The 25,725-nt window shown below is 54.1% G+C and overlaps 1 protein-coding gene across 3 annotated transcripts in view; it reads left to right on the top strand.

Moving 5' to 3' along the window:
- Positions 1-22,653, top strand: part of LOC145356516 (ras-associating and dilute domain-containing protein-like) — a 185,432-nt gene extending 162,779 nt beyond the window's left edge. For all 3 annotated transcript variants that reach the window (XM_080209251.1, XM_080209252.1, XM_080209253.1), the window contains 3 exons: positions 11,883-11,983; positions 21,089-21,228; positions 22,326-22,653. In XM_080209251.1, coding sequence (XP_080065377.1) covers positions 11,883-11,983; positions 21,089-21,228; positions 22,326-22,425 — 341 coding nt within the window. In that variant the 3' untranslated portion in view covers positions 22,426-22,653. The remainder of the gene's footprint in view (positions 1-11,882; positions 11,984-21,088; positions 21,229-22,325) is intronic.
- The last annotated feature ends 3,072 nt before the right edge of the window (positions 22,654-25,725 follow it).

Raw genomic sequence — 25,725 nt, 5'->3', positions numbered from 1 at the left:
ACGCTCGGTGTGAGTAATAATGAGATAAAGAAATTCACTTCACGGTGTGCTGGGCAGAGGTTGGAAGTGAAGTGAACATCAGTGAGTGATTTCCACCATGGAACAGCAAATCATTTTACTGCTTTAAATAAAGAAAGCAGGGAAGGAATGTGAAAATAACAAAGGAGGAGGACACAGGCTTGAGGCCTGCTTCTGAGTGATCGTCTAAGCTTAAAAACATGAAGGGTTCCCCCTAGTAAAGAGTCTGACAACACCAGGTTTTAGTCCAACTGATTTATTTGATAGTAAACGCACAAGCTTTCGGGTTAGTCCCTTCGTCAGGTGAATGGAGAGTTCTGCCCCCTAGCCAGAGGACACAGATTTCGGTTAACTAACAAAAGGTTTCCTCTTTAAACTGTAAGACAACAATCGGTCAGTGTTCTGCCCACAGGGATTGAAGCTCCAGGTATACACTGCTTTAACGTTTCAGAATTTAATTCTATATACATACAATATACTGGAAACTACACATATTAATATACAGGGCCCTGTTCCTCACAGAGAGAAAGATCATGTACATGCATTGGTCAGTTTGAGCTAAACAAAATAAGTGACAGTCATTCATTGGTTCATTCCTCAGGACAATGTCTTGACTAATCAGAGTCAAGCTGCCTGGTTTAAATTTTCAAACAATGCTCAGCAGTTAACTGTCAGTCACCATTAACTGGTGCATTCTCCATGGCAACATCCCCACCAATCAGAGTTCACTTGCCAACTAATCAGCACTCTTCTCATACAGTATAGAGTTGTTGATTCCCCTGACATTGGTTCCTTGTGATTGTTCTGATGAGTGGAAGACAAAAAGCTTCAACAAACATCCATTTTCAGTAGCACTCAAGTTCTGTGCTACCAAACGGCAAATTTAGATTTTGTTTGCTTTAAATATGAGACAATAGCCACACTGCTCAATACAGACTTCCCTTGACTGGGTTCAAACATCTGTAACCCAGATGTTTGGGAAGAACTCAGTCACGTTAAGACCATTGAAAGGCCTGATACCCATCCTGTTATTTAACTGAGGGGTGTTTCCCTCCAGTACTGTCCCCTGGGGGAATGGCTCCAGTATTGTACCCTGGAAGGTTTCCCCCAGTACTGTACCCCCAGGGGAATGCCCCCCCACCCCTCCAGTGCCTCAAGAAGGAAGGCTGAGAAAAACCAAGTGATGGGTACGTACTGATTATTAGCGAGGTTTAATTTTCTCGGGTGTGGGTAGTGAATCCAGTGAAGAGTTCCTGGTTCTGGCTCCTGTCAGTTTAGCTGCAGCCAAACAGAACAAGTACAGCGAGAACTAGACTCACCTTTGAACTTTTCTTCAAACTATAGAATGCTGAGAATGTACTCTCTTCCCAGGAACTCCCATTATCAGGAATTTGTTAACTTGGGATTTCTCCAAGCTGGGAAATGGAGATTTTTAACCAGGGAAAGAGGCAGCAGGAGTAGGGTGAGGAGCTCAGTAGCAGCGTGTACTTCCCTGCCAGAGCATCAGGCAGATTATCTCGTCAGAATATTGAAAAACTAAAACCATTTGAACATCTCCACCGTCCCGTTGCCATGTACCTGGACTCAGTGTTTGTGAATTTAGGATTGAGCTAGGAGGAGAGGTGATTGAAATCTCAATCAGGCAGGTTAGAATTCTGGACATTGCTCCATAGTATTGCTTAAACACAATTGTCTCTGCCTGATTACAGGTCGCAGATGCATTGAGATAGTGAGAGTGCACAGGTGTTGATCCATTCCTGTGTCTTCCCATCACTCTGTCTCGGTCTGTACACCTCTCCTCTGTCACTCTGTGTCACTGCCTCTATTTCTTGCTTCACCTGAGTGTCAGCTGTGCTTCAGTTACGTATCCAAATGCAGCCATTCAGGATTGGGATGAGTAACAGCAAATAACATTTGCAGACATGGCAAGGAGGCAGCTCACCCCCACCTTCTCCAGGGCAATTAGGGATGGGTAATAAATGCTGGCCCAGCCAGTGATACCCACATCCCAGAGGAGAATAAAAAACACAAATACCAGGGAATGATCATTCCCAACAAGAGAGAATCTAACTTCCTGTCCTTGAGCATTAACCATTGCTGCATCCCCCACTATCAGTATCCTGCAGAATTGGTCGGCTGGGGAGGTGATGATTTACCATTGACCAGAAACCAAACTGGACCAGCCACATAAACACAGCAGCTACAACAGCAGGTCAGAAACTGAGAATTCTGTGGCCTGTATCTCATCCCCTGACTGCCCAAAGCCTGTCCACCATCTACAAGGTACAACTCAGGAGTGGGACAGAATACTGTCCGGTTGCCTGGATGGGTGCGGCTCCAACAACTGAAGAAATTTGACACCATCCAGAACAAAGCAGCCCCGCTTTGTTGGCACCCCATCCACCGCCTGCCATCCACTCTCTTCACTGCGGCAGCCAGGTACACTATCTACAAGACGCAGCAAATTAGGAATGGACAATAACTGCTGACTTGTCAGTGCTGATCACATCCCAGGAATGAACAATAATGAAAGTGTTCTGCCCTCAGTCGGAAGATTGTGGCTTCAAATTCCACCTCAGAAACTTGAGCAGAAGAATCAGTGAGGGACTGTGAGAGAGCGCCGCGCAGTGAGAGAGCGCCGCACGGTGAGAGAGCGCCGCACGGTGAGAGAGCGCCGCGCGGTGAGAGAGCGCCGCGCAGTGAGAGAGCGCCGCACGGTGAGAGAGCGCCGCGCGGTGAGAGAGCGCCGCGCAGTGAGAGAGCGCCGCACGGTGAGAGAGCGCCGCACGGTGAGAGAGCACCGCACGGTGAGAGAGCGCCGCGCGGTGAGAGAGCGGCACGCGGTGAGAGAGCGCCGCGCGGTGAGAGAGCGCCGCGCGGTGAGAGAGCGCCGCGCGGTGAGAGCGCCGCGCGGTGAGAGAGCGCCGCGCGGTGAGAGAGCGCCGCGCAGAGAGAGAGCGCCGCACGGTGAGAGAGCGCCGCGCGGTGAGAGAGCGCCGCGCGGTGAGAGAGCGCCGCGCGGTGAGAGAGCGCCGCGCGGTGAGACAGCGCCGCGCGGTGAGAGCGCCGCGCGGTGAGAGAGCGCCGCGCGGTGAGAGAGCGGCACTTTCTGTTTCTGTTACCTGACCAATCTTTTCATGGACACAATGCTTGAAGATTGAAGGCATTCTCCCTGACAGAGACACCATAAAACAGGTGATATTGTCATTATCACTCTGCTGTTTGTGGGAACTTACTGTGCACAAATTGTCCACGGTATTTCCTGCCTTGCAACAGTTGAAATGAATTCATTGGCTGTAAAGTGCTTTTGATATGACCTGGGTCATGTACGGTGCTATATAAATGCAACTCTTTACCTTATCCTGTTGCTTAATGTGTATCTCTCTAGGTGTGTTTGTGTCAGTTTCCCAGAGAATGTTCAGATCAATGTCTCTCCTTGTTTTTCCCTTCATTTCTCTGTTTCTCTGTCTGTGTTTCCATGATCTTTCCGCTTCTGTGTGTCACTTATACTGGTCCACAGCAAATGCCGAGAGGCAGCCCAGTGTACTGTCCCAGTGCGGAGAGGCAGCCCAGTGTACTGTCCCATTGCGGAGAGGCAGCCCAGTGTACTGTCCCAGTGCGGAGAGGCAGCCCAGTGTACTGTCCCATTGCGGAGAGGCAGCCCAGTGTACTGTCCCAGTGCTGAGAGGCAGTGCAGTGTACTGTCCCAGTGCGGAGAGGCAGTGCAGTGTACTGTCCCAGTGCGGAGAGGCAGTGCAGTGTACTGTCCCATTGCGGAGAGGCAGCCCAGTGTACTGTCTCAGTGCGGAGAGGCAGCGCAGTGTACTGTCTCAGTGCGGAGAGGCAGCGCAGTGTACTGTCCCATTGCGGAGAGGCAGCCCAGTGTACTGTCTCAGTGCGGAGAGGCAGTGCAGTGTACTGTCTCAGTGCGGAGAGGCAGTGCAGTGTACTGTCCCAGTGCAGAGAGGCAGTGCAGTGTACTGTCCCAGTGCGGAGAGGCAGTGCAGTGTACTGTCTCAGTGCGGAGAGGCAGCACAGTGTACTGTCTCAGTGCGGAGAGGCAGCGCAGTGTACTGTCCCAGTGCAGAGAGGCAGTGCAGTGTACTGTCTCAGTGCGGAGAGGCAGTGCAGTGTACTGTCTCAGTGCGGAGAGGCAGTGCAGTGTACTGTCCCAGTGCAGAGAGGCAGTGCAGTGTACTGTCTCAGTGCGGAGAGGCAGTGCAGTGTACTGTCCCAGTGCAGAGAGGCAGTGCAGTGTACTGTCCCATTGCGGAGAGGCAGCCCAGTGTACTGTCTCAGTGCGGAGAGGCAGTGCAGTGTACTGTCTCAGTGCGGAGAGGCAGTGCAGTGTACTGTCCCAGTGCAGAGAGGCAGTGCAGTGTACTGTCCCAGTGCGGAGAGGCAGTGCAGTGTACTGTCTCAGTGCGGAGAGGCAGCGCAGTGTACTGTCCCAGTGCGGAGAGGCAGCCCAGTGTACTGTCCCAGTGCTGAGAGGCAGTGCAGTGTACTGTCTCAGTGCGGAGAGGCAGCGCAGTGTACTGTCCCAGTGCGGAGAGGCAGTGCAGCGTACTGTCTCAGTGCGGAGAGGCAGCGCAGTGTACTGTCCCATTGCGGAGAGGCAGCGCAGTGTACTGTCTCAGTGCGGAGAGGCAGCGCAGTGTACTGTCCCATTGCGGAGAGGCAGCGCAGTGTACTGTCCCAGTGCGGAGAGGCAGCCCAGTGTACTGTCCCAGTGCGGAGAGGCAGTGCAGTGTACTGTCTCAGTGCAGAGAGGCAGTGCAGTGTACTGTCCCAGTGCTGAGGGGCAGTGCAGTGTACTGTCCCAGTGCTGAGGGGCAGTGCAGTGTACTGTCTCAGTGCGGAGAGGCAGTGCAGTGTACTATCCCAGTGCGGAGAGGCAGTGCAGTGTACTGTCCCATTGCGGAGAGGCAGCGCAGTGTACTGTCTCAGTGCGGAGAGGCAGTGCAGTGTACTGTCCCATTGCGGAGAGGCAGCGCAGTGTACTGTCTCAGTGCGGAGAGGCAGCGCAGTGTACTGTCTCAGTGCGGAGAGGCAGCGCAGTGTACTGTCCCATTGCGGAGAGGCAGCGCAGTGTACTGTCCCAGTGCGGAGAGGCAGTGCAGTGTACTGTCCCATTGCGGAGAGGCAGTGCAGTGTACTGTCTCAGTGCGGAGAGGCAGTGCAGTGTACTGTCTCAGTGCGGAGAGGCAGCGCAGTGTACTGTCCCAGTGCTGAGAGGCAGCCCAGTGTACTGTCCCAGTGCGGAGAGGCAGTGCAGTGTACTGTCCCAGTGCGGAGAGGCAGCCCAGTGTACTGTCTCAGTGCGGAGAGGCAGTGCAGTGTACTATCCAAGTGCGGAGAGGCAGTGCAGTGTACTGTCCGATTGCGGAGAGGCAGTGCAGTGTACTGTCTCAGTGCGGAGAGGCAGTGCAGTGTACTATCCCAGTGCGGAGAGGCAGTGCAGTGTACTGTCCCAGTGCGGAGAGGCAGTGCAGTGTACTGTCCCAGTGCGGAGAGGCAGTGCAGTGTACTGTCTCAGTGCGGAGAGGCAGTGCAGTGTACTGTCCCAGTGCGGAGAGGCAGTGCAGTGTACTGTCTCAGTGCGGAGAGGCAGTGCAGTGTACTGTCTCAGTGCGGAGAGGCAGCCCAGTGTACTGTCCCAGTGCTGAGAGGCAGCGCAGTGTACTGTCCCAGTGCTGAGAGGCAGCGCAGTGTACTGTCTCAGTGCGGAGAGGCAGCCCAGTGTACTGTCCCAGTGCTGAGAGGCAGCGCAGTGTACTGTCCCAGTGCGGAGAGGCAGTGCAGCGTACTGTCCCAGTGCTGAGAGGCAGTGCAGCGTACTGTCCCAGTGCGGAGAGGCAGCGCAGTGTACTGTCCCAGTGCCGAGAGGCAGCGCAGTGTACTGTCCCAGTGCGGAGAGGCAGTGCAGCGTACTGTCCCAGTGCTGAGAGGCAGTGCAGCGTACTGTCCCAGTGCGGAGAGGCAGCGCAGTGTACTGTCCCATTGCAGAGAGGCAGTGCAGCGTACTGTCCCAGTGCAGAGGGGCAGTGCAGTGTGCTGTCCCAGTGCGCAGAGGCAGCGCAGTGTACTGTCCCAGTGCGGAGAGGCAGCGCAGTGTACTGTCCCAGTGCGGAGAGGCAGCCAGTGTACTTTCCCAGTGCTGAGGGGCAGCGCAGTGTACTGTCCCAGTGCGGAGAGGCAGCCCAGTGTACTGTCCCAGTGCGGAGAGGCAGTGCAGTGTACTGTCTCAGTGCGGAGAGGCAGTGCAGTGTACTGTCCCAGTGCTGAGGGGCAGTGCAGTGTACTGTCTCAGTGCGGAGAGGCAGTGCAGTGTACTATCCCAGTGCGGAGAGGCAGTGCAGTGTACTGTCCCATTGCGGAGAGGCAGTGCAGTGTACTGTCTCAGTGCGGAGAGGCAGTGCAGTGTACTGTCCCATTGCGGAGAGGCAGCGCAGTGTACTGTCTCAGTGCGGAGAGGCAGTGCAGTGTACTATCCCAGTGCGGAGAGGCAGTGCAGTGTACTGTCCGATTGCGGAGAGGCAGTGCAGTGTACTGTCTCAGTGCGGAGAGGCAGTGCAGTGTACTATCCCAGTGCGGAGAGGCAGTGCAGTGTACTGTCCCATTGCGGAGAGGCAGTGCAGTGTACTGTCTCAGTGCGGAGAGGCAGTGCAGTGTACTGTCCCAGTGCGGAGAGGCAGTGCAGTGTACTGTCTCAGTGCGGAGAGGCAGTGCAGTGTACTGTCCCAGTGCGGAGAGGCAGTGCAGTGCACTGTCCCATTGCGGAGAGGCAGTGCAGTGTACTGTCCCAGTGCGGAGAGGCAGTGCAGTGTACTGTCCCAGTGCGGAGAGGCAGTGCAGTGTACTGTCCCAGTGCGGAGAGGCAGTGCAGTGTACTGTCTCAGTGCGGAGAGGCAGTGCAGTGTACTGTCCCAGTGTGGAGAGGCAGTGCACTGTACTGTCTCAGTGCGGAGAGGCAGTGCACTGTACTGTCTCAGTGCGGAGAGGCAGTGCAGTGTACTGTCTCAGTGCGGAGAGGCAGTGCAGTGTATTGTCCCAGTGAGGAGAGGCAGTGCAGTGTACTGTCTCAGTGCGGAGAGGCAGTGCAGTGTACTGTCTCAGTGCGGAGAGGCAGCCCAGTGTACTGTCTCAGTGCGGAGAGGCAGCCCAGTGTACTGTCCCAGTGCGGAGAGGCAGCCCAGTGTACTGTCCCAGTGCGGAGAGGCAGCCCAGTGTACTGTCCCAGTGCGGAGAGGCAGCCCAGTGTACTGTCCCAGTGCGGAGAGACAGCCCAGTGTACTGTCCCAGTGCGGAGAGGCAGCCCAGTGTACTGTCCCAGTGCGGAGAGGCAGCCCAGTGTACTGTCCCAGTGCGGAGAGGCAGCCCAGTGTACTGTCCCAGTGCGGAGAGGCAGCGCAGTGTACTGTCCCAGTGCGGAGAGGCAGCGCAGTGTACTATCCCAGTGCTGAGAGGCAGTGCAGTGTACTGTCCCAGTGCGGAGAGGCAGTGCAGTGTACTGTCTCAGTGCGGAGAGGCAGCCCAGTGTACTGTCCCAGTGCTGAGAGGCAGCGCAGTGTACTATCCCAGTGCGGAGAGGCAGTGCAGCGTACTGTCTCAGTGCGGAGAGGCAGTGCAGTGTACTGTCCCAGTGCGGAGAGGCAGCGCAGTGTACTGTCTCAGTGCGGAGAGGCAGTGCAGTGTACTGTCCCAGTGCTGAGAGGCAGCGCAGTGTACTGTCTCAGTGCGGAGAGGCAGCCCAGTGTACTGTCCCAGTGCTGAGAGGCAGCGCAGTGTACTGTCCCAGTGCGGAGAGGCAGTGCAGCGTACTGTCCCAGTGCTGAGAGGCAGTGCAGCGTACTGTCCCAGTGCGGAGAGGCAGCGCAGTGTACTGTCCCAGTGCCGAGAGGCAGCGCAGTGTACTGTCCCAGTGCGGAGAGGCAGTGCAGCGTACTGTCCCAGTGCTGAGAGGCAGTGCAGCGTACTGTCCCAGTGCGGAGAGGCAGCGCAGTGTACTGTCCCATTGCAGAGAGGCAGTGCAGCGTACTGTCCCAGTGCAGAGGGGCAGTGCAGTGTGCTGTCCCAGTGCGGAGAGGCAGCGCAGTGTACTGTCCCAGTGCGGAGAGGCAGCGCAGTGTACTGTCCCAGTGCGGAGAGGCAGCCAGTGTACTTTCCCAGTGCTGAGGGGCAGCGCAGTGTACTGTCCCAGTGCGGAGAGGCAGCCCAGTGTACTGTCCCAGTGCGGAGAGGCAGTGCAGTGTACTGTCTCAGTGCGGAGAGGCAGTGCAGTGTACTGTCCCAGTGCTGAGGGGCAGTGCAGTGTACTGTCTCAGTGCGGAGAGGCAGTGCAGTGTACTATCCCAGTGCGGAGAGGCAGTGCAGTGTACTGTCCCATTGCGGAGAGGCAGTGCAGTGTACTGTCTCAGTGCGGAGAGGCAGTGCAGTGTACTGTCCCATTGCGGAGAGGCAGCGCAGTGTACTGTCTCAGTGCGGAGAGGCAGTGCAGTGTACTGTCCCATTGCGGAGAGGCAGCGCAGTGTACTGTCTCAGTGCGGAGAGGCAGCGCAGTGTACTGTCCCATTGCGGAGAGGCAGCGCAGTGTACTGTCTCAGTGCGGAGAGGCAGCGCAGTGTACTGTCCCATTGCGGAGAGGCAGCGCAGTGTACTGTCCCAGTGCGGAGAGGCAGTGCAGTGTACTGTCCCATTGCGGAGAGGCAGTGCAGTGTACTGTCTCAGTGCGGAGAGGCAGTGCAGTGTACTGTCTCAGTGCGGAGAGGCAGCGCAGTGTACTGTCCCAGTGCTGAGAGGCAGCCCAGTGTACTGTCCCAGTGCGGAGAGGCAGTGCAGTGTACTGTCCCAGTGCGGAGAGGCAGCCCAGTGTACTGTCCCAGTGCGGAGAGGCAGTGCAGTGTACTGTCCCAGTGCGGAGAGGCAGTGCAGTGTACTGTCCCAGTGCGGAGAGGCAGTGCAGTGTACTGTCTCAGTGCGGAGAGGCAGTGCAGTGTACTGTCTCAGTGCGGAGAGGCAGTGCAGTGTACTGTCCCAGTGCGGAGAGGCAGTGCAGTGTACTGTCTCAGTGCGGACAGGCAGTGCAGTGTACTGTCCCAGTGCGGAGAGGCAGTGCAGTGTACTGTCCCATTGCGGAGAGGCAGTGCAGTGTACTGTCCCAGTGCGGAGAGGCAGTGCAGTGTACTGTCCCAGTGCGGAGAGGCAGTGCAGTGTACTGTCCCAGTGCGGAGAGGCAGTGCAGTGTACTGTCTCAGTGCGGAGAGGCAGTGCAGTGTACTGTCTCAGTGCGGAGAGGCAGTGCAGTGTACTGTCTCAGTGCGGAGAGGCAGTGCAGTGTACTGTCTCAGTGCGGAGAGGCAGTGCAGTGTACTGTCCCAGTGCGGAGAGGCAGTGCAGTGTACTGTCTCAGTGCGGAGAGGCAGTGCAGTGTACTGTCTCAGTGCGGAGAGGCAGCCCAGTGTACTGTCTCAGTGCGGAGAGGCAGCCCAGTGTACTGTCCCAGTGCGGAGAGGCAGCCCAGTGTACTGTCCCAGTGCGGAGAGGCAGCCCAGTGTACTGTCCCATTGCGGAGAGGCAGCCCAGTGTACTGTCCCAGTGCGGAGAGGCAGCCCAGTGTACTGTCCCAGTGCGGAGAGGCAGCCCAGTGTACTGTCCCAGTGCGGAGAGGCAGCGCAGTGTACTGTCCCAGTGCGGAGAGGCAGCGCAGTGTACTGTCCCAGTGCTGAGAGGCAGTGCAGTGTACTGTCCCAGTGCGGAGAGGCAGTGCAGTGTACTGTCTCAGTGCGGAGAGGCAGCCCAGTGTACTGTCCCAGTGCTGAGAGGCAGCGCAGTGTACTGTCTCAGTGCGGAGAGGCAGCCCAGTGTACTGTCCCAGTGCTGAGAGGCAGTGCAGCGTACTGTCCCAGTGCGGAGAGGCAGCGCAGTGTACTGTCCCAGTGCCGAGAGGCAGCGCAGTGTACTGTCCCAGTGCGGAGAGGCAGTGCAGCGTACTGTCCCAGTGCTGAGAGGCAGTGCAGCGTACTGTCCCAGTGCAGAGAGGCAGCGCAGTGTACTGTCCCAGTGCAGAGAGGCAGTGCAGCGTACTGTCCCAGTGCAGAGGGGCAGTGCAGTGTGCTGTCCCAGTGCGGAGAGGCAGCGCAGTGTACTGTCCCAGTGCGGAGAGACAGTGCAGTGTACTGTCCCAGTGCGGAGAGGCAGCGCAGTGTACTGTCCCAGTGCGGAGAGGCAGCCAGTGTACTTTCCCAGTGCTGAGGGGCAGTGCACTGTACTGTCCCAGTGCAGAGAGGCAGTGCAGTGTACTATCCCAGTGCCGTGAGGCAGCGCAGTGTACTGTCCCAGTGCGGAGAGGCAGCGCAGTGTACTGTCCCAGTGCGGAGAGGCAGTGCAGCGTACTGTCCCAGTGCAGAGAGGCAGTGCAGTGTACTATCCCAGTGCCGTGAGGCAGCGCAGTGTACTGTCCCAGTGCGGAGAGGCAGCGCAGTGTACTGTCCCAGTGCTGAGAGGCAGTACAGTGTACTGTCCCAGTGCGGAGAGGCAGTGCAGTGTACTGTCTCAGTGCGGAGAGGCAGCGCAGTGTACTGTCCCAGTGCAGAGAGGCAGTGCAGCGTACTGTCCCAGTGCGGAGAGGCAGCCAGTGTACTTTCCCAGTGCTGAGGGGCAGTGCAGTGTACTGTCCCAGTGCAGAGAGGCAGTGCAGCGTACTGTCCCAGTGCGGAGAGACAGTGCAGTGTACTGTCCCAGTGCTGAGAGGCAGTACAGTGTACTGTCCCAGTGCGGAGAGACAGTACAGTGTACTGTCCCAGTGCTGAGAGGCAGTGCAGCGTACTGTCCCAGTGCGGAGAGGCAGCGCAGTGTACTGACCCAGTGCTGAGAGACAGCGCAGTGTACTGTCCCAGTGTGGAGAGACAGTACAGTGTACTGTCCCAGTGTGGAGAGGCAGTGCAGTGTACTGTCCCAGTGCTGAGAGGCAGTGCAGTGTACTGACCCAGTGCTGAGAGACAGCGCAGTGTACTGTCCCAGTGTGGAGAGACAGTACAGTGTACTGTCCCAGTGCTGAGAGGCAGTGCAGTGTACTGTCCCAGTGCGGAGAGGCAGTGCAGTGTACTGTCCCAGTGCGGAGAGGCAGCCCAGTGTACTGTCCCAGTGCGGAGAGACAGCGCAGTGTACTGTCCCAGTGCGGAGAGGCAGTGCAGTGTACTGTCCCAGTGCGGAGAGACAGCGCAGTGTACTGTCCCAGTGCAGAGAGACAGCGCAGTGTACTGTCCCAGTGCGGAGAGGCAGTGCAGTGTACTGTCCCAGTGCTGAGAGGCAGCCAGTGTACTGTCCCAGTGCGGAGAGGCAGCCAGTGTGCTGTCCCAGTGCGGAGAGGCAGCCAGTGTACTGTCCCAGTGCGGAGAGACAGCGCAGTGTACTGTCCCAGTGCGGAGAGACAGCGCAGTGTACTGTCCCAGTGCGGAGAGGCAGTGCAGTGTGCTGTCCCAGTGCAGAGAGGCAGCCAGTGTACTGTCCCAGTGCTGAGAGGCAGTGCAGTGTACTGTCCCAGTGCTGAGAGGCAGCGCAGTGTACTGTCTCAGTGCGGAGAGGCAGTGCAGTGTACTGTCCCAGTGCGGAGAGGCAGCGCAGTGTACTGTCCCAGTGCGGAGAGGCAGTGCAGTGTACTGTCTCAGTGCGGAGAGGCAGTGCAGTGTACTGTCCCAGTGCTGAGAGGCAGTGCAGTGTACTGTCCCAATGCGGAGAGGCAGTGCAGTGTACTGTCCCAGTGCGGAGAGGCAGTGCAGTGTACTGTCCCAGTGCGGAGAGGCAGCCAGTGTACGTCCCAATATTAATGGTTTGATTGACTTTCACTCTTCTCTTTCCTCTAGACGGTTGCAATCGTGAGACGAGTAAAGCTGATGATGAGATCTTCACTGTCGAGTTAGAAAGAGGACCTCACGGTCTGGGTCTGGCCTTAGTGGATGGACTGGTGAGAACAGCACATTGCTACAAAACTCACTCTTCCCAATTAACCAACCCAACACTCACCATAAACCACATGCCCAGCAGTAGATCCCAAACTCAAACCGGGTTAAAGTCACTCACTGTGTGACTGTACAGAGTCACTGTTTATTCAGGGTCAGGGTCACTCACTGTGTAACTGTACAGAGTCACTGTTTATTCAGGGTAAGGATCACTCACTGTGTAACTGTACAGAGTCACTGTTTATTCAGGGTAAGGGTCACTCACTGTGTAACTGTACAGAGTCACTGTTTATTCAGGGTAAGGGTCACTCACTGTGTAACTGTACAGAGTCACTGTTTATTCAGGGTGAGGGTCACTCACTGTGTAACTGTACAGAGTCACTGTTTATTCAGGGTAAGGATCACTCACTGTGTAACTGTACAGAGTCACTGTTTATTCAGGGTGAGGGTCACTCACTGTGTAACTGTACAGAGTCACTGTTTATTCAGGGTGAGGGTCACTCACTGTGTAACTGTACAGAGTCACTGTTTATTCAGGGTAAGGGTCACTCACTGTGTAACTGTACAGAGTCACTGTTTATTCAGGGTAAGGATCACTCACTGTGTAACTGTACAGAGTCACTGTTTATTCAGGGTGAGGGTCACTCACTGTGTAACTGTACAGAGTCACTGTTTATTCAGGGTGAGGGTCACTCACTGTGTAACTGTACAGAGTCACTGTTTATTCAGGGGAAGGATCACTCACTGTGTAACTGTACAGAGTCACTGTTTATTCAGGGGAAGGATCACTCACTGTGTAACTGTACAGAGTCACTGTTTATTCAGGGTAAGGGTCACTCACTGTGTAACTGTACAGAGTCACTGTTTATTCAGGGTAAGGGTCACTCACTGTGTAACTGTACAGAGTCACTGTTTATTCAGGGTGAGGGTCACTCACTGTGTAACTGTACAGAGTCACTGTTTATTCAGGGTAAGGATCACTCACTGTGTAACTGTACAGAGTCACTGTTTATTCAGGGTGAGGGTCACTCACTGTGTAACTGTACAGAGTCACTGTTTATTCAGGGTGAGGGTCACTCACTGTGTAACTGTACAGAGTCACTGTTTATTCAGGGTAAGGGTCACTCACTGTGTAAGTGTACAGAGTCACTGTTTATTCAGGGTAAGGATCACTCACTGTGTAACTGTACAGAGTCACTGTTTATTCAGGGTGAGGGTCACTCACTGTGTAACTGTACAGAGTCACTGTTTATTCAGGGTGAGGGTCACTCACTGTGTAACTGTACAGAGTCACTGTTTATTCAGGGGAAGGATCACTCACTGTGTAACTGTACAGAGTCACTGTTTATTCAGGGGAAGGATCACTCACTGTGTAACTGTACAGAGTCACTGTTTATTCAGGGTAAGGGTCACTCACTGTGTAACTGTACAGAGTCACTGTTTATTCAGGGGAAGGATCACTCACTGTGTAACTGTACAGAGTCACTGTTTATTCAGGGTAAGGGTCACTCACTGTGTAACTGTACAGAGTCACTGTTTATTCAGGGTGAGGGTCACTCACTGTGTAACTGTACAGAGTCACTGTTTATTCAGGGTAAGGGTCACTCACTGTGTAACTGTACAGAGTCACTGTTTATTCAGGGTGAGGGTCACTCACTGTGTAACTGTACAGAGTCACTGTTTATTCAGGGTAAGGGTCACTCACTGTGTAACTGTACAGAGTCACTGTTTATTCAGGGTGAGGGTCACTCACTGTGTAACTGTACAGAGTCACTGTTTATTCAGGGGAAGGATCACTCACTGTGTAACTGTACAGAGTCACTGTTTATTCAGGGGAAGGATCACTCACTGTGTAACTGTACAGAGTCACTGTTTATTCAGGGTAAGGGTCACTCACTGTGTAACTGTACAGAGTCATTGTTTATTCAGGGTGAGGGTCACTCACTGTGTAACTGTACAGAGTCACTGTTTATTCAGGGTAAGGATCACTCACTGTGTAACTGTACAGAGTCATTGTTTATTCAGGGTAAGGATCACTCACTGTGTAACTGTACAGAGTCACTGTTTATTCAGGGTAAGGATCACTCACTGTGTAACTGTACAGAGTCACTGTTTATTCAGAGTGAGGATCACTCACTGTGTAACTGTACAGAGTCACTGTTTATTCAGGGTAAGGATCACTCACTGTGTAACTGTACAGAGTCACTGTTTATTCAGGGTAAGGATCACTCACTGTGTAACTGTACAGAGTCACTGTTTATTCAGGGTGAGGGTCACTCACTGTGTAACTGTACAGAGACACTGTTTATTCAGGGTCAGGGTCACTGACTGTGTAACTGTGTGATGATGTGGAGCTGCCAGTGTTGGACTGGGGTAAACACAGTAAGAAGTCTCACAGCAGCAGGTTAAAGTCCAACAGGTTTATTTGGTAGCAAAAGCTACTAGCTTTCAGAGTGCTCCTCCTTTGTCAGGTAAGTGGGAGTTATGTTCACAAAATGAGGCATATAAAGGCACAAACTCCACTCACAAAACAATGATTGGAATGTGAGCCTTTACAGGTAATCAAGTCTTAAAGGTACAGACAATGTGAGTGGAGAGAGGGTTAAACACAAGTTAAACTAACCTGTGCATCTGTAGAGTGTGGGAGGAAACCGGAGCACCCAGGGGAAACCCACACAGCTACGAAGAGAATGTGCAGACTCCATGCAGACAGTGACCCGAGTCTCTGGCTTCTCGTGTTTGCACCTTGAATCCCTGTCATTTAATTGGAGCCTTTGTTCCTTACTCTTGTCTCAACTAAACAGGACCTTTTCCAAATTCCTATTACTTCCCTTTAACCGGAAGGTCTCCAAACCTTTGTCTGATTTTGGGACTTTTCAGTTCTTTATTTTGGGGCCTGTAATCTTCCTTCATGTTAGGCTCGTGTGAGACCTAAACTGGTCCTGCACCTCGGAGCATAATCACTAACTGAACCTCAAACTGCTTTCTGTTCTCCTGTGGCCTCTGTGTTGCTAAGCAACAGCCCAATTTTTTTATACCTTGTGTTTGCTTTAGAGTTGTAAAACCATATTAAAGATACATTTTTTAAAAGTGAAACTACACTCCAGTTTCCTGAATACTCAACTGCAGAGATATATGTATTCAGCTTAAATGTAAAGCTCAAACATACACTTAAAGCTATACCTTATTCCTACCAAGACATTTATCCTATTCCTTTTTGGGAGCTCCAGTTGAACCTGCCTCCACCACACTTTTGAGTTGTGCGTTCCAGGTTCTAACCACTCACGATGTGAAAAGCTTTTTCTTCATGTTGACATTTCTTCTTTTGCCAATCACCTCAAATCAGTGTCCTCTGATTCTAAACCCTTCCATCAAAAAGGACAGAAGAACATTAGAAATGGAAGCAGGTGTAGGCCATCCAGCCCTTCAAGCCTGCTCCAACATTCATGGCTAATCTATTTCAATTCCATTTTCCTGCATTTTTCCCATATCCATCTTGATGTTTTTAACATACAAAAACCAATCGATCTCAGTCCTGAACATACTCAATAACTGAGTCTCCACACCTCTCTCATGCAGAGAACTCCAGAGTTGCCGCTATCTGAGTGAAGAAATTCCTCCTCATCTCTGTCCTAAATGGCCTGTCCATATTCCAAAAATGTGTCATTAGAACATAAGAACATAATAGGAGCAGGAGTAGGCCATCTAGCCCTTCGAGCCTGCCCCGCCATTCAATAAGATCATGGCTGATCTGTTGTGGCTCAGTTCCACTTTCCCGCCCTCTCCCCATAACCCTTAATCCCCTCTCTTATCAAAAACCCATCAACCCGCGTCTTAAAAATATTTAGCGAGGCAGCCTCCACCACTTCAACGGGCAGAGAATTCCAGAGATTCACCACCCTTTGAGTGAAGAAGTTCCTCCTCAACTCCGTTCTAAACCGCCCCCCTTTATCTTGAGGCTGTGCCCCCTAGTCCTACTGCTCCGGTCCTGGATCCTGCAGCCAGGGGGAACATTCTTCCGGCTTCTACCCAATCGGCCCACTTCTCCTTTCCCTGCTCTCTGCCAAGGGAAGGTGTTTGGATTGCCACGGGACAGCAATGTGATAATGTGCAGAGAAACTTCCTCAGTGAGGGATAACTATTGTCAGCACTCTGGGAAACTCCGGCACTCTCCTTCCAAATCATGGCTCTTGGATTTTTTTGTCTGATAACAGATTCTCATTTCAACATCAGCAACAACACCTTGATTTGGTCAGCTTTCTGGAGACCTCACTCTGAGGTGACGGAACTCAGTGTTTGCCAGTTTGAACACTGGCTGGACAGGGAGTGTGAGGTGAGGCAGCCTGTACCTTCGCCTGGGAGGGGACAGAAAACAACAACTCCTATCAGAGTTGGCTCATACTGCAGCTCCGGAATGTTCCAGAGAGTGAATTCAAATTTTCATCTGACAGCCAGGCTCTTACCTCATTTCCTGGAAATTCCATTCGAAATTGACAGCAAATTCCTTCCCAAAGCTGCCTTCCCACATCGATAAACACACCTAGTCAGGGTGGGGGGGTTCACGGGGTATAGGGGGGCACACTGAGCCTGGGGAGGGGGCACTGAGCCCGGGGAGGGGGCACTGAGCCCGGGGAGGGGGCACTGAGCCCGGGGAGAGGGCACTGAGCCCGGGGAGAGGGCACTGAGCCCGGGGAGGGGGCACTGAGCCCGGGGAGGGGGCACTGAGCCCGGGGAGGGGGCACTGAGCCCGGGGAGAGGGCACTGAGCCCGGGGAGGGGGCACTGAGCCCGGGGAGAGGGCACTGAGCCCGGGGAGGGGGCACTGAGCCCGGGGAGAGGGCACTGAGCCCAGGGAGGGGACACTGAGCCTGGGGAGAGGGCACTGAGCCTGGGGAGGGGACACAAGGGGGGCACTGAGCCTGGAGAATGGGCGCGGTGGGGGGGTCTCCAAGACCAGGGAAGGGGGCACCAAGCCCTGGAGGGAGGGGGGTGGCACTGAGCCCTGGGGGAAGCATGGGGCTGTACACCACTGTCAGTGCCCATACCCCCCCTCACCCTGATCCCCTCAACCCTCGCTCCCTCTCACTTCCCCATAGCCACGCCCCCTCAACTGCCCCTGCAATCCCTCACACCCTCACCCGTGGCCCCTATTCCTCTGCCCCCTCCTTCCCCCTCACTTCTCACTCCCCCTCACCTTTTCCCCCCTCACATTCTGCCTCACCCTCCATCACTCCCCAACCCCTCACTCCCTCTTACACTTGCTGACTGCCTTTACTCTCTACCACCCAAACACCTCCTCACTTTGGCCCTCCAAGACACCCCCTCACTGCTCCACCCACCCCAATCCCTATCACTTTCCCCTCTCCCTGTCTGACAGATATCTCCATCCCTGCCTTCCCTCTGTCAATGGGCAGTCGATGGATTGTCCGACCATCAGAATTCTGCATGTCTGGGATTTTTATCATCATTAAACTAAGGAATAATATAAGACCGAATTTTGGAGTTTATCGATGGGTTTTCTCCCAGCAGTGACCGAATTCCGGGAAACAGGAATTGTCGGAGCTGCGGGGAGGCGGGTGGGGGCGGGGGGGGGAGCGGTGGAGGGGTCAGTGCAGGAAGGCGGAGTATAGAGGGAGAAGGTGAAGGAGTGTGTAGGGGGGGGGGTGCGTGTGGGGGAGGGGGTGCGTGTGGGGGAGGGGGTGCGTGTGGGGGAGGGGGTGCGTGTGGGGGAGGGGGTGCGTGTGGGGGAGGGGGTGCATGTGGGGGACAATATGAAGGGGTATGTGAGGAGGAGGGAGGTGTGTGTGGGGGAAGGGGAGGGGAATGTGCATGTGGGGCAGGGGAGTATATGGGGAGGGGAGTGTGTGGGGGAGGGGGGGTGTGCGGGGGGGGTGGGGGAGGGGGGGGTTGTGGGGGGGGGGGTGTGTTTTGTTAAAAGACATTTGAACTCATTCATTGAGCAGATTCAGAATGAGATTTCAGATGGGCTCCAGACTCAATTCCTGACCAGTTTCATTTGGATAGTGCCTTTGACCAGCTGAGGACGTCACCAAACTGCTTTGCAACCAATCAAGAGTAGTTGCTATTCTAATATAGAAATGTGGTGGCAATGTGTGCAGAGCAAGATCCCACAAACAGTGTGTGCTATTGAGCTCATAATCTGTTTTTGTGATGTTGGAAGAGTCAGGAATGTTGGCCAGCACACCAGGGAGAAGTCCTGTTTTTCCCCTGATGCTGACTGTGGGAATTCTCCTCTCCACCTGTGAGAATCTCAGTTTAAAGTTTGTGGAAAGTTGACATGTCGGCACCAGGCTCCCTGCTGACTGAGTCCGGGATCTGCGGAGATCCCGGGAAAGTAGGCAGTAACACAGGGAATGTGTTGTGTTGGGAATGAGTGATGGAATGGGACAATCTATTCATGTCGGTTTAGTGAATCCGCCCTTGGCTGGTGAGCAGGGGTTTTCCATTCTGAATTGGAGGAAGTTGTTACCCTGGCAACATTCCGATATGGAGTTCTGTCCTGGAAGCTGCATTCTGCTGGTGATTTATAAACGATATCCTGGCTCAGGGAGCTTGTCCTTACACTGGGGCCTCTGTGCAGCCGGGGGGGAGGTGAGAGCCCTGAGGCTGAGGTTAACGTTTCCACACACACAGGTACAGCTAGGAAATTATCCTGAACAGTTAGCAGAAACCGGCTGGAGAAGATTCCACCCAACTCAGTAAACATCCTTGGCCCTGACAAACTCTGAGGTGTTTTTCTTGTCCTCAGTGTTGCTCTTTAAAGGGGCAATGGGGCAAAGGTTAGGAAGCTGTCTGAATGTGGAGCTGGAATCTGGGCCACAGACTCCATGTTTAAACAGCAGAGACATTGCTGATACCCCTATCCCCCTCCCATTGCCCCCAGTACCCTCACCCCCAACACACACCACTGCTCCTCTCTCCCACCATCCCTGCCCTCTTCTGTCTCTCTCCCCATTCCTCTATCTCTTTCCCCGCCCCCCCCTGTCTCTCTCCCCCATTCCCCTGTCTCTCTCCCCCATTCCCCTGTCTCTCTCCCCCATTCCCCTGTCTCTCTCCCCCATTCCCCTGTCTCTCTCCCCCATTCCCCTGTCTCTCTCCCCATTCCCCTGTCTCTCTCCCCATTCCCCTATCTCTTTCCCCGCCCCCCTGTCTCTCTCCCCCATTCCCCTGTCTCTCTCCCCGTTTCCCTATCTCTTTCCCCGCCCCTCTGTCTCTCTCCCCATTCCCCTGTCTCTCTCCCCGTTTCCCTATCTCTTTCCCCGCCCCTCTGTCTCTCTCCCCATTCCCCTATCTCTCTCCCCACCCCCCTGTCTCTCTCCCACTCCCCTGTCTCTCTCCCCGCCCCCCCTGTCTCTCTCCCACTCCCCTATCTCTCTCCCCGCCCCCCCCGTCTCTCTCCCACTCCCCTATCTCTGCCCAGCTCTCACTAAACGCGATGGCAGGTAGATGGGAAACAGTCTCTGTGGGAAGGGTGCTCCCCTGTTTTTCTAGGGAGAGCAGAGCCAGGACATGAAGCTGAGTCCAAAGTAAGTGGGCTCATAATCAGCTGACAGTGAATGAGCTCAGTTCCTGCTGCACGATCTCTCTCAGTGGCATTTCCTGTGATACACAGTCTGTGGCTTGTACCCAGATTGGATTGGATTTTAGTTCCTGAAAGTGGGTGATGATGTAACCAATGTCCTTTGACAAGAGCTTGGGGCAGGATGTCTGGAGGAAGAGACTGGGAGAGGGAAGAGTGCACACCATCCAACCCAGTAACTGTTATCAAGCATGTACAGCTTCAACTCTACCCCTCATCCAAGGTCACTGTCTGTAAACTGAAGCACTGGGGACCAGCAACGCATGTCTGACTGTACCAGACTGCACAGTGACTGTCTGTACCAGACTACACTGTCCCACAGCATGTCTGACTGTACGGCATTGTATCATACTGCACAGCATCTAACTGTACTAAGCTACACCATCCCACAGTGTGCCTGACTGTACTGGACTGCACTGTACTACACAGTGTCCAACTGTATCATCCTACACTGTCCTGCAGTGTATCCAACTGTACCACACTGTGTTCTACTGCAGTGTCTGACTGTATCACACCACACTGTCCTGCAGATTGCCTGACTTTACTGGACGGTACCATACTGCAGTATCTGGCTGTAACACTGTTCGGCAACATATCCAACTGTACCAAGCTACACCATCCCACAGTGTGTCTGACTGTACAGGACTGTACCAAACTGCACAAAGCAAAGTTAAAGTTTATTAATTAGTTACAAGTAAGGCTTACATTAACACTGCAATGAAGTTACTGTGAAATTCCCCGAGTCACCACACTCCAATGCCTGTTTGGATCAATGCACCAAACCAGCAAGTCTTTCAGAACGTGGGCGGAAACCGGAGCACCCGGAGGAAACCCACAAAGACATGGGGAGAACATGTGGACTCTATACAGACAGTGGCTCGAGGCCAGAATTGAACCTGGGATCCTGGCACTGTGAGGCAGCAGTGCCAACCACTGTGCCACCATGCTACATAGTGTCTGTCTGTACTAAACTGTTCCACAGTGTGTCTGACTGTACTGGACTGTATCACACTGCACAGTGTCTGACTTTACTGTGCTACACCATCCTGCAGTGTGTCTCACTGTACCAGACAGTATGCTCCACTATGTCCAACTGTACTACACTACACCATTCTGCAGCATGTCAGACTGTGCCTGACAATACTGTCCCACCATGTGTATACTAGGTTGTATCGCTTGCAGTGTATCTGTGCCAGTCTGTACCACCCTGCAGCGTGCCTGACTGTACCATCCTGTGATTTGTTTGCGTGCACCAGACTATATCACTCTGCAGCCTGTCTAACTATAGGACTGTACCTTCTCACTGCGTTTTCAACTGTACCGTCCCACAGCGGGTCAAACTATACAAGACAGTATCACCCTGCAATGTGTCCAACCTCTGGACTGTATCATTTCAGAGAATATTGGACTATACTGTCACATGGAATGTCCAATTGTGCCAACAAGGATGTTTACATTGATAAATAATTTGAGAAATGCAACATTTTGAAGAGTGAATACTGTATTTTCAGAGAACACCGTTAAATATGAATGGGATTTACATTAAGTCGCTGGTTCCGGAGTCTCCAGCTGCTGGCTGTGAGAGGTTGAATCTGGGTGATCGAATCCTGGCTGTAAATGGAACCAGTCTGGTGGGGCTGGATTACCAGAGGTTAGTACTTCATGGAATGTGGTGGGGGAGGGGCTGCTTCATTTGCAGCTAAATCCCATCATAATGTAATGGAAGATTCCCAGGATACGGGATTCCCTCAGCATTACTGCAGTGACAGTCTCCCATCAGCTGAGTAAATGTGGGAGGAATATTGGCTGGATTTGGAGACGAGTGGTGAGGGAGACCTGGAGATAACCTGTTCCCACATACCAGCTGATCTCTTTATTCAGTGAGACTCTGACAGGATAATTATTTTCATTGCGGAATGCAATAGGAATCTTCAGCCAGAGCCAGGACAGCCCGTTTCCCTTTTCATAAACATCTCAACACCAACCTTCACTCTTCTGCTGAGGAAACCCTCCTCACGGCCTTTCTTACTCTCAGATTCACCTATTCCAATATTCCCCCAGCTAACCTATCAGCTCCCCCCATCTCGAAACATCAACAAAATTGTGCTGGACAGTTTCAAGGGAGCTTTACTCTGTATCTAACCCCGTGCTGTACCTGTCCTGGGAGTGTTTGATGGGGGACAGTGTAGAGGGAGCTTTACTCTGTATCTAACCCCGTGCTGTACCTGTCCTGGGAGTGTTTGATGGGGACAGTGTAGAGGGAGCTTTACTCTGTATCTAACCCCGTGCTGTACCTGTCCTGGGAGTGTTTGATGGGGGACAGTGTAGAGGGAGCTTTACTCTGTATCTAACCCCGTGCTGTCCCTGTCCTGGGAGTGTTTGATGGGGGATAGTGTAGAGGGAGCTTTACTCTGTATCTAACCCCGTGCTGTACCTGTCCTGGGAGTGTTTGATGGGGGACAGTGTAGAGGGAGCTTTACTCTGTATCTAACCCCGTGCTGTACCTGTCCTGGGAGTGTTTGATGGGGGACAGTGTAGAGGGAGCTTTACCCTGTATCTAACCCCGTGCTGTACCTGTCCTGGGAGTGTTTGATGGGGGACAGTGTAGAGGGAGCTTTACTCTGTATCTAACCCCGTGCTGTACCTGTCCTGGGAATGTTTGATGGGGGGACAGTGTAGAGGCAGTGAGACAGAGTAGTGATTCTGAGTTTATTTCACATTGACATTCCTGTTTCGTTGTGAATTTAGAGGCCGGGAACTTCTCAGATCTTCAGGGAACAAGCTATGGCTCCTGGTGGCAAGATCGGATTCACAGATGGCAACAAAAGTGTTAACATCAAGCGGTTAGCCTGAGCAGGAGCAGAGATGGTATATGTTAAAGGTAGTGAGGTGGCAGTGGGAGGGTCAGCATGGACCCTGAGGCCACACACAAATGTTTATGAGATTGCTTTATAAAGACATATTTCTATTATTTAAGTCCAGTTGTGCTATTTAATTGCTGTTATGTGGGTTAATGTCAGCACCAGCTCCCATGTTACTGTGTGTGTGTCTGTGTGTGTGTGTGTGTCTGTGTGTGGCTGTGTGTGTGTGTGTCTGTGTGTGTGTGTGTGTGGCTGTGTGTATGTGTCAGTATGTGTGTGTGTCTGTGTGTGTGTGGCTATGTGTGTGTGTCAGTATGTGTGTGTGTGTGTCTGTGTGTGTGTGTGTCTGTGTGTGTGTGTGTGGCTACGTGTGCGTGTCAGTATGTGTGTGTGTGTGTGTCTGTGTGTGTGTCTGTGTGTGTGTGTGTGGCTATGTGTGTGTGTCAGTATGTGTGTGTGTGTGTGTTGTTGCCACGGCAGTGTGTTCTGAAGTGACTGTGTGACAGAGCTTCTGTTCTGGATCTGGGCTGTGACAGGGTTTGATTCCCGGGGATTCCTGATCAGAGGGGATTCCGGTGCAATGATGTCATTGGCAAGTTTCGAACCAGTGCCTGTCAGAAAGCTACTGATTATCTGATACAGAGAGGCAGAGTACCCCCTCGCCCTCCATTCCCCGTCCCCCTCCCCCTCCATTCCCCCTCCCCCTCCATCCCCCCACTCACACCGGCTCCCCCTCCCCCTCCCCCTCCCCCCACTCACACCGGCTCCCCCTCCCCCTCTCCACTCACACCGGCTCCCCCTCCCCCTCCCCCTCCCCCCACTCACACCGGCTCCCCCTCCCCCTCTCCACTCACACCGGCTCCCCCTCCCCCTCCCCCCACTCACACCGGCTCCCCCTCCCCCTCCCCCCCACCCACACCGGCTCCTAGTACCCCCACCTCTGCTGGCCTCCCCACAGGATTTCCCACTGCTGCCAGTCCCCCCCATTTGGTTCCTATTAACCCTCCTTCCTCCCCCCAGTAGCTCCCATTATCCCCCTCCCTTCCTGCCCTCCACTGGCTGCTGTTAACCTCCACCACCCCTCCCTCCCCCCTACTGGCTCCCATTATTACCCCCCCCCCCCCCACCCCCTGCTCCTGTTATCCCCCCACCCCCCCCCCCCCACCCCCCTGTTGCGGCCCAAGCTGAGAGTGTGAGTGGGGAGATGCTGAGTGTTGTGAGGAGCTGGACAGGGTTAGTGTGCCGGTTTGTGAGGAAGCTGGAAGAGATTCTGCTTCCTCACTGTTTAAAGTTGATGTTTATTTTACTTTGTTTCAGACATTTGCTACTGACTGTTATTGATCTTGTTGATGTTTAACAGTATTTGGACAATCCAGTGTCCCTGTTCTCCACATATTGAATAAAATGGTATTGTCACATTGCCGGGTGTCTGTTATTCAATCCCCAGGATCCTGCACACGGACCGTTCCGGCTCAACGCTGCCCCTGTGTCCCACACAAACCTTCATTATCCTTTGGAATATGCTCCAACTCTGAATCCAGGTCTAGTTTCCATGGTAACTGCTGTTATGGACTAGAATCTGATGACTTCACACTCAGAATTTCCAAAAATTTTACATTTGTGACTCACTTTTCAGACACGTTTCATTCTAATTACTGCCGCACTCAGTGTAGCTGCAGCAATCAGTCCCACTCCATCCTGTTTCCCACCGGCACTGAGTCAAACTCACAAACAGCAGAAAGAATATTTTTTCTCTATAAAACTGAGATTTTTCTTACCTCACTGAAATGTGCGTTCAACTGGAATGTTCCAGAAGCTCAGCGTCAGAGGTGGTGCCCAGCCCGGCCCAGCCCAGCCCAGCCCGGCCACCCCCAGCCCGGCCCGGCCCGGCCACCCCCAGCCCAGCCCAGCCCAGCCCGGCCACCCCCAGCCCGGCCCAGCCCGGCCCAGCCCAGCCCGGCCACACCCAGCCCGGCCCAGCCCAGCCCGGCCCGGCCCAGCCCAGCCCGGCCCAGCCCAGCCCAGCCCGTCTGAACTGAGGCAAGACCAGCCGCCCCCAGCCCAGCCAACGCAGCCAGTCCCAGACAACATTACAAAACGTACAGAAAATCACACCAATCCTCAGCCTGAGGGACTGGCGCCGTGTTTACACCGAGGGACTGGCACCGTGTTTACACCGAGGGACTGGCACCGTGTTTACACCGAGGGACTGGCACCGTGTTTACACCGAGGGACTGGCACCGTGTTTACACCGAGGGACTGGCGCTGTGTTTACACCGAGGGACTGGCACCGTGTTTACACCGAGGGACTGGCACCGTGTTTACACCGAGGGACTGGCACCGTGTTTACACCGAGGGACTGGCACCGTGTTTACACTGAGGGACTGGCGCTGTGTTTACACCGAGGGACTGGCACCGTGTTTACACTGAGGGACTGGCGCCGTGTTTACACCGAGGGACTGGCACCGTGTTTACACCGAGGGACTGGCACCGTGTTTACACCGAGGGACTGGCGCTGTGTTTACACCGAGGGACTGGCGCTGTGTTTACACTGAGGGACTGGCACCGTGTTTACACCGAGGGACTGGCGCTGTGTTTACACTGAGGGACTGGCGCTGTGTTTACACCGAGGGACTGGCGCTGTGTTTACACCGAGGGACTGGCGCTGTGTTTACACCGAGGGACTGGCACCGCGTTTACACCGAGGGACTGGCACCGCGTTTACACTGAGGGACTGGCACCGCGTTTACACTGAGGGACTGGCACCGCGTTTACACTGAGGGACTGGCACCGTGTTTACACTGAGGGACTGGCACCGTGTTTACACCGAGGGACTGGCACCGTGTTTACACCGAGGGACTGGCACCGCGTTTACACTGAGGGACTGGCACCGTGTTTACACTGAGGGACTGGCACCGTGTTTACACTGAGGGACTGGCGCTGTGTTTACACTGAGGGACTGGCACCGCGTTTACACCGAGGGACTGGCGCTGTGTTTACACTGAGGGACTGGCACCGCGTTTACACCGAGGGACTGGCGCTGTGTTTACACCGAGGGACTGGCGCTGTGTTTACACCGAGGGACTGGCGCTGTGTTTACACTGAGGGACTGGCGCCGTGTTTACACCGAGGGACTGGCGCCGTGTTTACACCGAGGGACTGGCGCCGTGTTTACACCGAGGGACTGGCGCCGTGTTTACACCGAGGGACTGGCGCCGCGTTTACACCGAGGGACTGGCGCCGCGTTTACACCGAGGGACTGGCGCCGCGTTTACACCGAGGGACTG

Source organism: Carcharhinus amblyrhynchos, chromosome 21 (genome assembly GCF_965287045.1).
Source record: "Carcharhinus amblyrhynchos chromosome 21, sCarAmb.v2.hapA, whole genome shotgun sequence".
Lineage (NCBI taxonomy): Eukaryota > Metazoa > Chordata > Chondrichthyes > Carcharhiniformes > Carcharhinidae > Carcharhinus > Carcharhinus amblyrhynchos.
Note: the sequence above shows the minus strand (reverse complement) of the source record. Positions and strands in the feature narration are given on the sequence as shown.